General features: G+C 39.0%; 1 protein-coding gene and 2 long non-coding RNA genes across 6 annotated transcripts in view; 2 read left to right on the forward strand and 1 right to left on the reverse strand.

Annotated features, from left to right (window-relative positions):
* Nucleotides 1-19,429, reverse strand: part of mtmr4 (myotubularin related protein 4) — a 100,306-nt gene that overhangs the window by 25,419 nt on the left and 55,458 nt on the right. For 3 of the 4 annotated variants that reach the window (XM_082171212.1, XM_082171213.1, XM_082171210.1), the window contains 6 exons: nt 13,819-13,935; nt 11,360-11,389; nt 10,351-10,433; nt 8,851-9,017; nt 5,900-5,996; nt 2,827-2,940 (listed from right to left, as the gene is read on the reverse strand). In XM_082171212.1, the coding sequence (XP_082027338.1) occupies nt 2,827-2,940; nt 5,900-5,996; nt 8,851-9,017; nt 10,351-10,433; nt 11,360-11,389; nt 13,819-13,935 (608 nt within the window). The remainder of the gene's footprint in view (nt 1-2,826; nt 2,941-5,899; nt 5,997-8,850; nt 9,018-10,350; nt 10,434-11,359; nt 11,390-13,818; nt 13,936-19,429) is intronic. The other variant, XM_082171211.1, reaches the window with a different exon arrangement.
* LOC309499849 overlaps nt 1-19,429 on the forward strand; it is a 61,874-nt gene that overhangs the window by 4,712 nt on the left and 37,733 nt on the right. The window lies entirely within an intron of this gene.
* Nucleotides 6,006-19,429, forward strand: part of LOC309499862 — a 39,441-nt gene continuing 26,017 nt past the window's right edge. Inside the window, exon 1 of the long non-coding RNA XR_014206374.1 lies at nt 6,006-7,187. This is a non-coding gene — a long non-coding RNA (uncharacterized lncRNA). The remainder of the gene's footprint in view (nt 7,188-19,429) is intronic.

A 19,429-nucleotide genomic window follows, 5' to 3' on the forward strand; every position in this document is an offset into this window, starting at 1 on the left:
GAGAGAATAATGTTTATGCATGGTTATTGAAAAAACTAAAGTTTCTGAAATAAGGCCACAAAACACATACTAAATACGTGTCAATAAGACTTTTGACTAATTGATGTCTTTGCCTAGAGTTTTTTCTTCAAAATGATGTGAAAATCATCCTGCCCTTATCATTCACATAACACAATACATTGATTTAAATCTTGTAAAACACTTTTTGTTTGTAAAGGCAATATGCGCAAGGGGCGTCAACCATTCAACAGCATCATGCATATGTAGTGGTTCACACCTCAGGAGACAATGGGGCCCGCATACTTAATGAGCCATTCATTCAGGTGTGTCACCTATAGCCACAAGAAAGAATGCAAGAGCAATATATATACTATATATATATATATATATATATATATATATATATATTCTACCAAATTGGTTCACAGTTGGAAGCATGTCAATTATTTATTTTTTTCACAAATTTTGCTTGCAAATTGTATAATATCCAAGGAAAACATGTCTATTAATTGTGCAGTTAATTCTCATTCTGTATTTTCAGTTTTGGAATATGTATCCTCTCCCCAAATTTGTCAATAATAAAACACAATAAAAATTATTTAAAGAAAATGCTTATATTTACCTTTTAAAATTTGTTTACATCTACCTTGTAAATATATATATTTTTATTAAAAAGGTTACAATTACAACAACAATTGAAGTGTAATCTTTCTTTGTAAAAACTAAAGTATACATTTTATCATACATATTTCAAACTTCGAATATAGCCTACATTGACAAAACATACTATATTTAACATATTAGCAAAAATTGGCAAACAAAAGCTTATTTGAGGTGGCAGATATTTTACAGTAAAAATGTGTAATCTATCCAAAACTAATCAACGAAATGTTGTCTTTCATATGTCTGTAACATAGGTCTTTCGTTTTTATTATAAGGAATATAAATGTTAATTCAGTATAGCAAAATAGTTTGCTAAAAGCAGATCATTTATTCACACACAGAAACGCAATTCAAATTTAAACCGTCTTTTTGCGAGTTGTGGTAAACAGCGCATCTCTGCGTTCATTCATTCACACAGAAACGCGATTTACTTGAGAATGAAAAAAAAAACTTACTACATTATTCCATCCGTTGCTCCTCGAAATACCAGCACTTCTGAGGTAAGTTTTCCATTATTATTATTCCTCACAGCGCTGCGAGACAGTGTAGACAACTACACTGATCTGAATAAACTTGATGTGTTTTCTCGAGCTGATATGTGGGCGTTCACAGTTTGTATGGGATCGTCTCAGTCATTTGCGTTTGAATAGCGCGCGCTCTCCGTGGGCGGGGCCGATTATAACGTAATGAGATGAGATGAGCTCGACTGGAATCGCTCTCTTTTAATACAGATTTCACAAGATGAAGATATTTGTTTTTTATATAAATTACTTCATTTAAAAGACGAGAATTCAAGCTTCATGCCTGTGTCTTTGTATGCCTGTTTGACTGAGTATTCGCTCAGTTATTGTTCATTTTCGGACGCGTTTCAGAATGGACTTCACTGGCAGAGAGAAGGCAGAACTCGCTTCGTGTTTATTTTTCTTTATTTGGCAAAAAGCACAACACTTTGTTTTTATTGTGAGTATACACAAAAATAATACACATTTAACAGAATCGATTGATGTATGAAACTCCTATGGAAAATCAAAGTCAACAGAGTATTTATGAGTTTCTTTTACATTGATAAAAAAAAAGTGAGCTGATATCGCCGGCGATACCGTAGACCTCAGGGGGTTAATATGGGGACATATTTGTGGTGTTCAACTACCCTGGTATTCCAGAGTTCTCGCGAGAGCACAAGTTGAATTTGCTCAGCGAGTTACTCTGGTGTCGAAAAATACATGCTCATTAAATATGCCCCTCGATCTGAGCTGCACCAATCACATCGGGTTATCTGATATAGGCGGGCCAGAGGCGAGATGACGACAGCACTGTGACGTCGAAGTCATTAGTAAACATTGTAAGATGGCTATGGATGAACACCAGTTGTTTGAACGAGTTAGACTTGGCTTTTTTATCTAAAATAGGAACAGAAGACGCCGCTCGAATCGTTCCTTTGCAAGAAGGAAGTTTTTGCTGTTATGCCGACCGGATACGGTAAGAGAGTATAATCTACCAGTTAGCTTCGCTGGTAGCTAAGCATATAAGGTTTATTGTTGTGATTGGTCATAGTGTTATCCAATTGCGTGCAGTGAGATTTTCAAATGCATGCTTGGTGCCACCCCTCGAGCTGGACGAGTTTCATTAGTCGACGCCAGACCATTAATCTTTTAGATTTAGGTCTGGATTTCCAGGCTAGTAATCAACAACAAACGTTGAGGTTCCATCGTAGTAGTTTTCATGCGCGCGTGAACGTCATGGCAACGTACAACACAAAGTACCTCACGCGGGAAACGCTTAACATAACGTGTAAATGCGTGTAACTAACGTAAATCAAGCAAGCTAGTGCGCATAGGCCACGAAGTGTTGGCGAAATAACACTTTCATCCGACCGGAGGGAATAAAATGGATTTTTGCACAAAATTAATTCAAGCACTTTCAAGGACCTGTATGTGTTTATTTTCCAAAACTTTCCATGGCCTTTTTTTTTCAGATTCACAAACTTTCAAGGATTTCAAGCACCCGTGGGAACCCTGCTAGGATGGCTCGAGGGTGAGGAAATCATGGGGTAATTTTCATTTTAAAGTGAACTATTGCTTTAATTTGACAGCAGAAAAAGGGCTGGATATAAGGCTGAACCGACTGCGATAGGACTGGACATGGACGAGCTGCTTCTCTCACCTGTAAACCACCACAGGAATCCTCTTCCAGGACCTGAAGGAGGCCACGCTCTCCAGCTCTTTATCTGTGATCCAGACGGGCACCAGCAGTTTCTGAGGGTAACTCGAACACAACCTGCAAGACAGAACGACGAGAGTTTGACACTGAAACTGACAGACATGAACACAATCAACAGTCAGAAACAATTTCAATTACACAGAAAAAACTCATTATTTATTATAATTTTATAATACACACCATATCAGCAGCAAAGGCTATTATCATGGCAAACAGAGGAGTAGAAATTATCATAACTAGGGATGCACCGCAATGAAAAATGCCAAAACAGAAAATTATGGATGCACTTGGACGAAAACCGAAAATGACTTTAACAAAAAATCATCATTCATTTCTTATTTTATATTAGTTTTTTGTATAATTGTATTATTACTAGACTTTTTAATTAAATTAAACTATTTTACTGAATCTAAAAAAAAATAAAAAATACAAGGCAATAAAATAACCACACCTTTGTTTAAAGTAACACAAAAATTTGACAGAAAAAAGGCCTATATTAAAATAATATTAAATATCAATTTAATATTTAAGGGGCGGGGCAGGATGGCATGTTTTCGGCCGGTATCGATAATGCCATTTTCGGTCGATAATTTTCACCAGCCAAAATTTAGACGAATCCCTAATTATAACCATTACAACAACAAAAAAGTCAAGAAATAAAGACAATTATATACAATAATTTAATATTTCTTACAACAAATACAGTACAAATTATGATATTATATTAGCGACAGCAGCAGATGTATTGGCTATTTCAGTGTGACATCTGCTAAAAAAAACAAACATATTTTTGAAAATGTCCATTAATGACATTTCTGAATAAAACTATTAAAAAAATTTTTAAACCATTAAATAATTTAAAGGATCATTTTAATAAATCATGCTTTATATTATTTATTAAATAAATAAACAATACAATAAAATTTTATTGTTTTATATTGGTATCACATACTAGTAATTCTCCATATTTGACCATGTTTACAAACCCAGATATTAAACATGTAAAGCTGTTTTAAAACATTGTGTATTGTGAAGAGCTATACAACAAAAATTGACTTGACGTGTATTTATGTATTACCAAGTTAATTTAAAACAATGTCATAAAAAGCTTTAAAGTATTTAACTAAACATTGCTTATGATTGTAATTGTTCAAGTGAGTGATTTTCTCTAATTGCTGTTGTCTGAATAATAATACATCATAATTGACAGCAAGACCAAATGCACAGTCTTTTGAGACAATTCTGAATTCTGTCCTATCAGTTTATATTCATTCAACAAACAAACTTAATACCTTTTGACCATGAAGTGCATTAAACCGCCGAACATGAAAGTGTTTGAACATCAAATATATCGTCACACATGAGGATTAAAGTCATTTTCTCTTATTCTGCTGTTCAGATCAATCACACACAAACACTCGCTTCATCTCGGTCTCATTCACGCTGTGTGTCTCACCCTCAAACGACAAAACTCAGTCCAATTATTTCCTGATGTCCTCAATGACCGACCTTACAGATACACACACACACACACACACACACACACACACACACACACACACACACACACACACACACACACGCACACACTCGAGTGTGTCTGACGTGACTCATGTGGCGCAGCAGGTTCAGGCTCGCTTTAATTATCCATCTCTACAGCACTTCTCACACAGCAAAACACTATCTGGTTATTTTATGACAAAATCTGAAATCTGCTCAACAGGTTTCACTTATCAAGGACAATTTAAAGTGTTGTTGATGATGTTTTCAGGCTCTACTAGAACAGGTTTTCCTGCTTGAATGTTGATTATTTTCCTCATATTCTCCATTGTTGCGGCTCCTCTCTTCCCAGTCTGTCAGTAACGCTCGGTTTAGTTCCTGTCTCTATGAAGCCCCTCCTTCTGAAAAGCACACTGTGCTCTGATTGGTCGGCTGGAGCAGTGTGTTGTGATTGGTCGAGCGCTTCGAGTGTGTTTGAGGAAATGTCCCGCCCCTTATCATAACCACCAGTTTAACACACTACTAACTAACTCAACCAGGCCCCGCCCCTTTATTCTGCGCATTAATTATTTAAATGAGGAATATTGTGACGTGTTTGTTCCCGGAAGAAACTCAAGACTACAATGGAGGCGTTTCAGGGAGTTCAGAAACACTGACACTGATATAGAGAAGAACTCAGAGCTTTTTCATGCGCAAACATCAACATTACACACTAAAGAAAGACGAACCAGGGAAAAAGCTAAATATAGGACTGTTACTAGGACTGGGCGGGATGACGATATATATTGTGGTGATGATATAAAGAGATTTTGCTATATCGTTTATGTAAATATTAGGGGTGTAACAATATATCGTGTCACAATATATCGCAATACAAAAATGCAACAATATGTATAACTGAGTTTTAGTGTCAGTACTACATTAAACTACTATATATAATGTTGAATATAATGTATAATAATGCAATGGGCGAATATTTGTGTAAAAAGTGGCCAACATTATATTAAATATATCTAGTCAGTGACAGAGATCAAGCATATTTGTCTAAAATAATTCTGTTTTCAGCTTCAGAATCATGAATATTGTTATTCTGGTGTCTCTATTGTCCTGTATTGGGTTTCAGCACAAAGTCCAAGACTATTCATTTACACACACAATGTAATATCAAATTTAGCATTTTCATCAACAGTTCATTTTCTGTTAACCTTTTATCATATGTCTCGCAATAATATCGTATCGGGAGTTCAGTATCGGGAGTTCAGTATCGTGAGTTCAGTATCGTGAGTTCAGTATCGGGAGTTCAGTATCGGGAGTTCAGTATCGGGAGTTCAGTATCGGGAGTTCAGTATCGGGAGTTCAGTATCGTGATATGTATGGAATCGTGACATGAGGGTCTCGTTACACCCCTAGTAAATATATCCACATAACGCAGAACTACTGAAACATATTTACAGTTTATAGTATTTTGGTCATAACGGTTACCATCCATCCATCATAAATCACACTTCAATCTTACTTGTAGTTGCTGTTGATGTCAGACACTCTCCAGGCGTTCTGCATGTCGAAGCCCATCCGCTTCACCTCCACCTCCATCCGGTGCCGCACATGATCACCTGAGACACACACACAACGGTTCTCAACGATTACATGGCATTTCATAAAGTATCTAGAAATGAGAATACCGCCCGGGTCAGGGTTATTATTATTATTATACACTACCAGGCAAATGTTTAGGATCTAGGTTAGCATTAGAGCGAACGGACTTGTAAAGTTGCTACTACTTTCGTGTTTCAAGTGATAAGCTATATTTGAGGTCGATGAATAAAAGGCAAATTAATTGGATTTCCTGCCGTTAATGATCTATCCATCATAGAGTTTTTTTTTTTTTTTGGACTAAAGGCCCTTGCACACTGAGTCCCAAATTTTCGGATGCGTTTTTTCGTATTCGTGATTCATTGGCTCTGAATTGTCAAAACACCATTCAAAATGTTTGCTACGGATGCAAAAAATTGAACCCGATCCGAATTTTTTTATGACGGACCAAAAGTTTCAGAGGCAAGCGTGATTGACATAACATGAGGTCGTATTTATTTTTTAAAGTGCAAAAATTTCGGATGCGAATTTCGGGCTCAGTGTGCAAGGGCCTTTACCGACTAATAAAATCGTGGTCGACCAAACCTCTTCTTGTCGAATAACGGTTAGCCCTTCTGCATTGCATCAACAATAACCTGACTCAAGCTAAATAACAACACAACTGTCCTCTATAGAGCTGCTTTTACCTGAACTTAACGTTTCATAATTGATGAGCTTTAGTTATGGAACCGAAATGAATCAGCATTGAAATAATACATTTTATATAAAGAACTATATGTATATATACACTACTGGTCAAAAGTTGTAGACCGGTAAGATTTTTTATGTTTTTAAAAGAAGTCTCTTCTGCTCACCAAGGCTGCATTTATTTGATTAAAAATACAAATAAAACTGTAATATTGTGAAATATTATTACAATTTAAAACAGCTGTTTTCTATGTGAATATATATTAAAGTGTAATTTATATCCTGTGATCAAAGCTGAATTTTCAGCATCATTACTCCAGTCTTCAGTGACACATGATCCTTCAGAAATCATTCTAATATGTGACCCTGGATCACGTCACCAGTCACATGTCGCACGGGTATATTTGAGGCAATAGCCAACAATACATTGTATGCATGTAAATTATCGATTTTTCTTTTATGCCAAAAATCATTAGGATATTAAGTAAAGATCATGTTCCATGAAGATATTTTGTACTTCTAGCGTTAATATATAAAACATGTATTTGTGTGAGTGAATGCAGCACAATCGCCAACATAAATGAACAACTTTAAAGGAGATTTTCTCAATGTTTCGATTTTTTTTTGCACCAGATTCCAGATTTTCTAATAGTTCTAATCTCAGCCAAATATTGTCCTATCCTAACTAACCACACATCAATGGAAAGCTTATTTAGGCCTCGTTTACACTGTCAGTGAAATATCACCCAATTCAGATTTTTTGCTCATATGTGACACAGATCCGATGTGTTCTATGACAGTGTAAACAGGAAAAAAACGCATGCATTCGGATATTTCGAGATCGGTTTCAGGCCTCATTCATATGTGGAAATAAATCGGATATGTGCCAATGCGACTGTGATGTAAACAGGCAGATTGGATCTGAGGCATTAGGCAACGTCTCCGCGGTTTAATGACGAGAGAAACCCCGACGTGCTTCTGCAAAGGGACGGATGACCTGAAGAAACGTTGTGTTGTCGTAGGAGAGGAATGTGAACAAACGTTGACAACACATTGTACACAACATAATTTCTGACCCACGGCTCCTCGTTAAAGCCAATATTTAAACACAATCTGCTCCCGCCAGTCCTGAGATCTCTCACACTCAATAACTGAAGCATATGTGCAATGATGGCACTTTTCGTCCTCCTCCGCCTCATAATCATGGTGATGTTTGGCGAACTTCGCATATATCGCAGAGCTAGCATCAACCCTTTAAGCATGCGCGATGTTTCAGATAGTATGGCAAGTGTAAACACATGAATCGGATATGGGTCACAGTTGAAAGAACGTGTAAACGGACGGTCAAAAAAATCTGATAAAGGTAACAAATCAGAATTGGGCATCAAGACCTGCATGGTAAACGAGGCCTTATTCAGCTTTCAGATGATGTATAAATCTCAATTTCAGAAAATTGACCCATGTGACTGGTTATGTGGTCCAGGGTCACATATGATGATTTGATGCTCAAAAAAAATTCATTATTATTATCAATGTTGAAAACAGTTGTGTCATTTTTTTTTTTTTTTGGATTCTTTGAAGAATAGAAAGTTTAAAAGAACAGCATTTATTTGAAATATAATCTTTTGTAACACATTATTATTATTATTATTTTTTATTTATAAAGGGACCATGTACAATTTTTAACATAAAATTCACATTTCATGCATTGTACCGGATTTAGCCAAAGGCTAATTTTCGTCCGTAGTCCCCGGGCAGGTCAACACTTACAAAACACAGAAAATACCTATATGTTCACATACAATAAATACATATACACATACTGTCAGGGCCATAAAGGGCTGTAAATAAATAAATCAGTCAGTCAATTTAACTACAACAGTCTTAATGGTTACATAGTTGGTTTGATTTAAAAAAAGATTTTAACTTAAATTTAAAAAGACCCTGAGTTTTACACCCTTTTATGTCCTCTGGTAGGGCATTCCACTGGTTAGTGGCTTTCACTGTGAAAGATCACCTGAGAGAAACCAACGCAACGGTTTCTCAACGATATGCAGGTCTGGGTTAAATGGCATTTTATAAAGTATCTAGAAATGAGGATGTGTGTTCAGGGTTATCATAGTAAACTAAAACCTGTACGAGTGTCTCTCTGGGATCACACTACTAGGACATCACAGGTGTGTGTACCTGGTCTGCACAGGTGCAGGTGCTGGTCTTCATCATCGGTGTTTCCTCCTAAACACCAGGCGTGATACGCCAGCGCGAACAGCTCCTCCAGACGGGCCGGGTGTGTGATCGCTCGGTTCAGGCGCTTCAGCCACTCCTCACACTGCTTGAACGTCGAGAAGTGACACCTGACACACAGAACAACACGGATTACAGCGGATTCCTCCCACAGACACACACACGTGTGCAGAGGGACAATAACACTTTACAGTAAGGCCTCGTTTGTTAACACTAGTTGAATTAAATGAAAATCGAGTCTTCGATCATTTACGGTCGCTGTGTATGAATGAGAGAGTGTGTGTGAGAACGTGTGTGAGAGAGTGTATGTGTGAGAGAGTGTATGTGTGTGAGAGTGTATGTGTGCGTGTATGAGAGAGTGTGTGTGTGAGAGAGCGTGTGAGCGCGTGTGTGTGTGTGTGAGAGAGAGAGTGTATGTGTGTGTATGAGAGAGTGTGTGTGTGTGTGTGTGTGTGTGTGTGTGTGTGTGTGTGTGTGTGTGTGTGTGTGTGTGTGTGTGTGTGTGTGTGTGTGAGAGAGAGCGTGTGTTTGTGTATGTGTGAGAGAGTGTAAGTGTGTGTTAGAGAGAGTATTTGTGTGTGTATGAGAGAGTGTGTGTGTGTGTGAGAGAGTATGTGTGTGAGAGCGTGTGTATGTGTGAGAGTGTATGTGTGTGAGAGAGAGTATGTGTGTGTGTATATGTGTGTGAGAGAGTATGTGTGTATGAGAGAGTGTGTGAGTGTGAGAAAGAGTGTGTGTGTGACAGCGTGTGTGAGAGTGTATGAGTGTGTGGTTGTGTGTGAGAGTGTATGAAAGTGAGAGTGTATGAAAGCGTGTGTGTGAGAGTGTGTGTGTTTGTAAGAGAGTTTCTATAAGTGTTTGATAGTGTATGAGTGTGTGTGTGTGTAGGAGAGTGTGTGAGTGTGAGAGCGTGTGTGTGTATGAGAGAGAGTATGAGTGTGAGAGCGTGTGTGTGTATGTGTGAGAGTGTATGTGTATGTGAGAGAGAGTATGTGTGAGTGAGTAAGAGTGTGTGTGTGAGCGTGTGTGTGTGTGTGTGTGTGTGAGAGAGTGTATGAGTGTGTGGTTGTGTGTGAGTGTATGAAAGTGTGTGTGTGAGAGTGTGTGTGTTTGTGTAAGAGAGAGAGAGTGTGTGTGTGTGTGTGTGTGTGTGTGTGTGTGTGTGTGTGTGTGTGTGTGTGTGTGTGTGTGTGTGTGTGGATAAGAGTATGTCCTCTTCAGTCTGATGTGAGGAATCTGATCTATTCTAATCAACAGAAAATCTTCCGCTAAATGGCACAAATGTGGTAATGTGATAAGAGGAGAGATGAAGCATGAAGGTCAGATTAAAAAGAGCCAATTAGTTCAATGACACATGCAGTGAACAACAGGAGGAAGTCAAAGACTATCAGACCGTGTGTGTGTGTGTGTGTGTGTGTGTGTGTGTGTGTGTGTGTGTATTACCTCACTACTTTAGAGTCTTTGCAGATGATGTGTAGCTGGAACATGTCTCTGCTCTCAACGCCCTCAATGAGCCTCAGAGGAACCTGCACACACACACACAATCAGCCAATCAGAGAGAAGAAGACTCACTCACATGACTGCATCAACCAATCATGAGCATCAAACTACAAACACATGCAACAATGTAACAGTTTTAACAACTCTTGCCCATCAGATGCAGAATAAAACATGTAACAGTGTAAGCTTTTTAAGATGTCATAAAAATGTTAATATTAATGCCTGTTATACTGATATAAAAGGCATTAATAGACTCGAAAGTTAAAGCCTTAATAATTATATAATATTATATATATTATATTAAATATTATATATACGATTAATCACATTGAAAATAAAAGTTTACATAATATGTGTACTGTGTATAATTATTTTGTATATATAAATACACACGTATGCATGTATATAATTAACAAATATTTGCATGTTTATACTGTATAAATATTTATACAATGTATATTATATATAAATATTTTATAACACATTTTTCTTAAATATATACATGCATAAGTGTGTATTTATATATACACAAATTAATTATACACAGTACACACACATATATATTATGTACACCAATCGTTGCTCAGCACTAATATAATTATAAATTATACATGCTATTAATCAGCATATTAGAATGATGCTGAAAATTCAGCTTTAATCAGAGGAATAAATTACATTTTAAAATATATTCACATAGAAAAGAGTAAATTGTAATAATGTTTCACAATATTACCGTTTTTACTGTGTATATATATATTAATTAGTCTGCCCTGTTAATAATATTATATAACGTAATAAGAGATAATATAATGTATCGCTCGAATCCTAATATCCAGACTGCATCAATGTGAGAAACATCAAAACAAACATTAACAGGGGAAACAAAGACATGAAATGCAGGGATGGAGAGGTCAGAGGTCAGGGGTCAGGGGTGAGGGTGCAGATTACTCACAGAGATCTCACTGTCCACACCAGGATACATCTACAACACCGACACAGGGATGAGGAAGAGGAGGACAGGAAGAGGAAGAGAGGGTGGGGGAAAAAAAGAGGGAGATGAAAAGGTGACTCAGCAAAACGAGCAAACAAAGAGGAGGATATAAATGGAAGGATGGAAGAGAGAGAGAGAGAGAGAGAGACAGAGAGAGAGAGAGAGAGAGAGAGAGAGAGAGAGAGAGAGAGAGAGAGAGAGAGAGAGAGAGAGAGAGAGGAGAGAGAGAGAGACAGAGAGAGAGAGAGAGAGAGAGAGAGAGAGAGAGAGAGAGAGAGAGGAGAGAGAGAGAGAGAGAGAGAGAAGATCTTTGCTAAAGTTGAGCAAAAAGATCCAGAATTGTTTTTTAAAAAAAGGTCTTAAAATCTCAGGGTCACATGATGCTCTAAGTGCAAGGGATTCTGGGAAGCATCATTAGGATTTCAGTCTCAACCTTCATTTAGCATAATGTAGATTACGACAACATTTCGTCTCATCCCTTGTTTTTCAGAAAACACGGACGTCTATGTGATCGGAATGAAACTCGTACATGTTAAAGGTGCACTGTGTGATATTCAGGAGGATCTGTTGACAGAAATACAATATCATATACATAACTATGTTTTCAGTGGTGTATAAACCCCTTATATAATCAAACCGTTGTGTTTTTATTACCCTAGAATGAGCATTTCTATCTACACACACCGCGGGTCTCCTTACATCGACATGTTTCTACGGTGGCCCTAAAGGGACAAACGCGTTTCGTCACTATGTTGTTCTTCGTGCAAAGAAGCTTCAGCTAAAGTCAGCCAATAAAACACGGACACAATGATGAACAAGTAACAGTAATATTTACTGAATAATTAAGAAAATCTAATTTCTTAATTTATCTTTGTAAAGAAACCTCACTGCTTAACTGGCTACTCTCTGCTGTCTCGGACGACGACATCACTTCCTGTCGGCCACCGTAACTTCTGTTGGGTGCAATACGTAACCTCACCACTAGATGCCGCTAAGCATCACACACTGCACCTTTAAAGGAACTAATACTGTCATAAAAAGACATGCATTGAACACCAGAGTTAATTTAGTATTATTCATATACCATTTATGAATATTTGATTATTAACAATATCAACACTGTTGAAACATGTAACATCCCTTTAAACATGTCCTCTGGCCATTCAGATGTCAGAACGACACGATTATCAGCGAGTTTCCTCTGGTGAACGTGTGTGTGTGTGTGTGTGTGTGTGTGTGTGTGTGTGTCGACGAGAGCAGAGAAACCGTTCATTATCAGCAAGATCAGTGACGGTCAGATCACAGACAACTGAACAGAAACAGGTCAAAGGTCAACCCTAAAACTCCCTCTCCTTCAGACATGAGGAGTCGACACAGAAACAGAGAGAGGGTTTGAACACACGGATGAGATAAGAGGCTTTTCTCTGCACTGATGATGCGTTTACACTGACAGACATCAACCAATCACTGCAGATCCTCGACTACAGTGTCCAATCATCACAGGATCATCCACGCTCAGTCTCGCGCTACACGTCGTCACTCATGTTACAAAAATTATCTTATAGAATGCATGTATGTGTTTATATATGTATAAAATTTTTGTATTTATATACTTAAATTATATATATTTTAACTAATACAATATTCTCTCTCTCTGTGTGTGTGTGTGTGTGCGCGCGTGTATACATACATACACATAAATATTAGATATATAAAATAGAAATATATTCATATTTAAATATCTATTTAAATAGTGCATGGCATTTTGATTATGAGGTCTGTATATATTTTAAATAACATTTTTATAAATAAAATAGTATAGTATTTATGTATAGAACTTATAAATATAATTTAATATATTTTTATTTATATTTTAAATAAGGTAATATATTCTAATATGTATTAAATATAAATATTTATATTTACATATTTAAATCGTTTAACACACACACACACAAATACTGATAATATATAGATTTTTTTCCATTTTTCACCCCATCATCTCATCATATCATAACCTTAAAAAAATAAGTTTAATCAAAAGTCATAAATTGCTAACAGCGCTAAACAATAAAAAAATAAAAATACGGCTACTTCAAAACAGCTTTCCTGAACACAGCAATTAAACTGATGCAGGAGAAAGTGTGTTATATTTAGATTACACTAATCACATTTAAAACTATTGTAAACTTCAGCAACACTAATGAAGGAACAGCGGCCGCTCCCGCTTGAGGTCGAGGGAGGCTGTGGGCGGAGAGAAAGAGAGAGTCTGGTGTGCCAACATGAGCTCAGTCTCTGATCAGACCTCACAGAGCTCTGGGGTCAAAGGTCACGGAGATCAAACCGTGCCGAGCAGACAGACTGTGAAAGGACTGAAGTGTGTGTGTGTGTGTGTGTGTGTGTGTTGTCGGTGCTCTTACGTTGATGATGGAGTCTTTGAATTTGATGTGAAGTCTGTAGTTGGAGATGGCGATGATGGCATCGTCCGCTCGGCCCAGAAACTCCACACACTCGCCCTGTAGGACAGGGAACGGGACCTGGAACGGGACACATTTAAAGGAGAGAAAGGTTGATTAGCTGGCATAGAAATTCATACGTTTTAAAAAGCAAAATCGGGTTTGTTTTTATCCCACACATCTGCATCTCCTGGTCTGTGGAGAATGTGGGCTCTCTCGGCTCTTCTGGAGTTTGAAGCGGTGTTTCTGTAGCTATGCATCACCTCTGCTTCCAATTTTCCTTTCCCATAATGCCATCTGTGCCAGCGGCTTGTGTAGTTGGCCAGTTAAAGCCCTGCGCTGAGCCTGGCACACTGTAGAGACGCTCCAAACACTGGAGCGGTTCAGGCTGGTTTTAAGAGGTTCTTACTACAGTTAACAAGGGAACGTTTGTCTTTCCAGCTCTTTCTGAAGGTGAGATCAGGGTTTACATCCACTGCATTAGACACAAGTGTGTGTGTGATATCTGCCACTAAATAGAATAAATACACACACATATATACATATACATATACATATATATATATAGTTATATAGTACAGGCCAAAAGTTTGGACACATTACTATTTTTAATGTTTTAATTGGTTTTCAATTTATTATACTTTATCATTTATTTCTGTGATGCAAAGCTGAATTTTCAGCATCATTACTCCAGTCTTCAGTGTCATATGTGACATCCAGTCTATCACATGATCCTTTAGAAATCATTCTAATATTGTGATTTATTATGAGTGTTGGACACAGTTCTGCTGCCTAATATATTTGATGAATAAAAGGTTAAAAAGAACTGCATTTATTCAAAATAAAAAAATATTTTCTAATAATATAATTATAAATCTTCTTTACTATCACTTTTTATCAGTGTAACACATCCTTGCTGAATAAAAGTATTGATTTATTTCAAAAAAAGAAAGACAAAAAATGACTGACCCCAAATTACTGACCAGTCGTGGATATTGCTGTTACAAAAGATTTCTAATTTTAAAACATTTGCTTCTTTTTTTAAATTTTAAATTTTATTTTTATTCATCAAAGTATCCTAAAAAAGTAGCACAGGTTATGAAAAAATATTAAGCAGCAGAACTGTTTCCAACTTTGATAATGAATCATCATATTAGAATGATTTCTAAAGGATCATGTGATAGACTGGAGTAATGATCCTGAAAATTCAGCTTTGCATCACAGAAATAAATGATAATTTAAAGTATAATAAATTGAAACCCAATTATTTTAAATTGTAATAATATATCACAATATTACATTTTTTTTCTGTATTTTTGATCAAATAAATGCAGGCTTGATGAGCAGAAGAAACTTCTTTCAAAAACATTAAAAATAGTAATGTGTCCAAACTTTTGGCCTGTACTGTATATGTATATATATACACAGATATAGAGAGAGCATGAATACATACACATACATATATATATATATTCTCTCTCTTTCTCTCTCGCTCTCTCTCTCTCTCATATATTATAATTTATATATATATATATATATATATATATATATATATATATATATATATATATATATAGAGACAGCGAAAGATGACCTTGACTAGAAAGACATCTGGACAAGATGTACAAAGGTGATGAATGCTAACACAGACATGAAAGACATATTAAAGATGTGAATGCACATAAAATCAAAGCGTATGCTTATTATATTTTGATGAAAGATGGAATAAAATCCACTAACTTGCTCTCTGAAGTGACTTGACCTAGAGAGCCGCCATGATGACTACAACTACATATTAATAACTCGACGATGCTTTCAAATCAAATCCTTATGAATGAAATCAAGACTTACAGCCTATCATTAAGGTTATGAGTATGTGTGCAATGTCATTTAAACCGCGTGTGTGTCTCGACCTTCAAGATAATAAACGACCAAGTGACTGATAACAGCATGTCAGGAGAATATACAAGTCATATCACATCCATCTTTCAGCCATTATACTCAGATTTACACCAGCCGCTGATGTAACAGCTCGTATTTAACAGATATTTATAGGCAATTTTATACTTGTACTCCAGTGTCCACAAGTGGACTTTAGGAACGCTAGAAACATGAAGAATGTGAACGGAGAAATAAAGCATGGTGGTGTCTGGTGTATTCTGCTGATATATGGGAAAACTGCATCCATATTTCATGGAGCTGCGCGTCAACCGAGCGACGCACAACGAGTCATGAAAGCAGTGATGCTTCAAAGGGGTCAGGTGATCACGCATCGCTTAAAGTCCAAATATACAAAGACGGGAGGATGCTTGCATTAGTGACAGCTGTGATACGCAATATGCAAAATATATGAGCACAGATGCACGGCATTGCTGTCAGGATCCCTGCATGCACATCTTTACATTTGCATCCCAATGCATGTGATCATCTTTAAGGACAGATATTTAAACCCCCTTAAAAAAATTAAATAAATGAGAGACTGTAATGTCACCAAATACAGAAACATGTGGGATCTAGGGCTGGTCCAAATACCCTTTTTTGAGCTTCGAAGCTTCGGTAGTAATGAACATCAAAGCTTCGAAGCTTCGGAGAGAGGAGGCTGAACATATTCTTCTCTCTAATAAAGGCAGGAATCTCTGTGTGTCCGTCTGTCCGTTTGCATTTTGATTATTTCGAGAACCGTTCATCCAGTCGACTTCAGGAGGGAGTGCAGCGTCGCATGTGGTGCAATATAGATGGACACGCGAGACGTGACACATTCAGAATTAATAAACTATTAATAAACTACAGAACAGCGCGAGCGGGAAGTGTGCGCGCCTCACACAGGCAGGGCTGATGCTCTGAGTACGGACACTGCACTAGTGATATAAAACACATCTTCCCCATGAACAACACAGAGTAAATACACTCGCACGCACAGGTCTGTTAACTTAAGCAAATACTTTTAATAAGGTTGTCTAATATTTTTCTGACTAACAAATTACTGACACAGTAAAGGGTAGATTTAAATAAAGAAAAATGCCATTTAAATAAAGAAAAATGGCATTTAAATAAAGAAAAATGGCATTTAAATAAAGAAAAAACGAAATTTAAAATAAAGAAAAACGAAATTAAGTTAAATTAAAAACAAGATTAATTTAGATTGATAATAACACGTAAAAAGGCTAATACATTTTGTTTCTATTATTCTATTTTCCACAATGTCAAAGCAACGCAGCTTAACCCAAAATACAAGCTCAGGCACACACTTCTGTCCACACACACACACTCCGCTGTTCTGCGCTTCTGTCCACACACACACACTCCGCTGTTCTGCACTTCTGTCCACACACACTCCGCTGTTCTGCTCTTCTGTCCACACACACACACTCCGCTGTTCTGCACTTCTGTCCACACACACTCCGCTGTTCTGCACTTCTGTCCACACACACTCCGCTGTTCTGCTCTTCTGTCCACACACACACACTCCGCTGTTCTGCACTTCTGTCCACACACACTCCGCTGTTCTGCACTTCTGTCCACACACACTCCGCTGTTCTGCACTTCTGTCCACACACACACACTCCGCTGTTCTGCACTTCTGTCCACACACACTCCGCTGTTCTGCACTTCTGTCCACACACACTCCGCTGTTCTGCACTTCTGTCCACACACACTCCGCTGTTCTGCTCTTCTGTCCACACACACACACTCCGCTGTTCTGCACTTCTGTCCACACACACTCCGCTGTTCTACACTTCTGTCCACACACACACTCCGCTGTTCTACACTTCTGTCCACACACACACACTCCGCTGTTCTGCACTTCTGTCCACACACACACTCCGCTGTTCTGCACTTCTGTCCACACACACTCCGCTGTTCTACACTTCTGTCCACACACACACTCCGTTGTTCTACACTTCTGTCCACACACACTCCGCTGTTCTGCACTTCTGTCCACACACACTCCGCTGTTCTGCTCTTCTGTCCACACACACTCCGCTGTTCTGCACTTCTGTCCACACACACTCCGCTGTTCTGCACTTCTGTCCACACACACACTCCGTTGTTCTACACTTCTGTCCACACACACTCCGCTGTTCTGCGCTTCTGTCCACACACACTCCGCTGTTCTGCACTTCTGTCCACACACACTCCGCTGTTCTGCTCTTCTGTCCACACACACTCCGCTGTTCTGCTCTTCTGTCCACACACACTCCGCTGTTCTGCACTTCTGTCCACACACACTCCGCTGTTCTGCTCTTCTGTCCACACACACACACTCCGCTGTTCTGCACTTCTGTCCACACACACTCCGCTGTTCTGCTCTTCTGTCCACACACACACACTCCGCTGTTCTGCACTTCTGTCCACACACACTCCGCTGTTCTGCTCTTCTGTCCACACACACTCCGCTGTTCTGCGCTTCTGTCCACACACACTCCGCTGTTCTGCGCTTCTGTCCACACACACTCCGCTTCTGTCCACACACACTCCGCTGTTCTGCTCTTCTGTCCACACACACACACTCCGCTGTTCTGCACTTCTGTCCACACACACTCCGCTGTTCTGCTCTTCTGTCCACACACACTCCGCTGTTCTGCTCTTCTGTCCACACACACTCCGCTGTTCTGCACTTCTGTCCACACACACTCCGCTGTTCTGCGCTTCTGTCCACACACACTCCGCTGTTCCGCGCTTCTGTCCACACACACTCCGCTGTTCCGCGCTTCTGTCCACACACACTCCGCTGTTCCGCGCTTCTGTCCACACACACTCCGCTGTTCTGCACTTCTGTCCACACACACTCCGCTGTTCTGCGCTTCTGTCCACACACACTCCGCTGTTCTGCACTTCTGTCCACACACACTCCGCTGTTCTGCTCTTCTGTCCACACACTCCGCTGTTCTGCACTTCTGTCCACACACACTCCGCTGTTCTGCTCTTCTGTCCACACACTCCGCTGTTCTGCTCTTCTGTCCACACACACTCCGCTTCTGTCCACACACACTCCGCTGTTCTGCTCTTCTGTCCACACACACTCCGCTGTTCTGCACTTCTGTCCACACACACTCCGCTGTTCTGCACTTCTGTCCACACACACTCCGCTGTTCTGCACTTCTGTCCACACACACTCCGCTGTTCTGCACTTCTGTCCACACACACTCCGCTGTTCTGCTCTTCTGTCCACACACACTCCGCTGTTCTGCACTTCTGTCCACACACACTCCGCTGTTCTGCTCTTCTGTCCACACACACTCCGCTTCTGTCCACACACACTCCGCTGTTCTGCTCTTCTGTCCACACACACTCCGCTGTTCTGCACTTCTGTCCACACACACTCCGCTGTTCTGCGCTTCTGTCCACACACACTCCGCTGTTCTGCACTTCTGTCCACACACACTCCGCTGTTCTGCACTTCTGTCCACACACACACTCCGCTGTTCTGCACTTCTGTCCACACACACTCCGCTGTTCTGCACTTCTGTCCACACACACTCCGCTGTTCTGCACTTCTGTCCACACACACTCCGCTGTTCTGCTCTTCTGTCCACACACACTCCGCTGTTCTGCACTTCAGTTCAGTTCAGTT

This window comes from Leuciscus leuciscus, assembly GCF_965113295.1.
Source record: "Leuciscus leuciscus genome assembly, chromosome: 5".
NCBI classification, from domain to species: domain Eukaryota; kingdom Metazoa; phylum Chordata; class Actinopteri; order Cypriniformes; family Leuciscidae; genus Leuciscus; species Leuciscus leuciscus.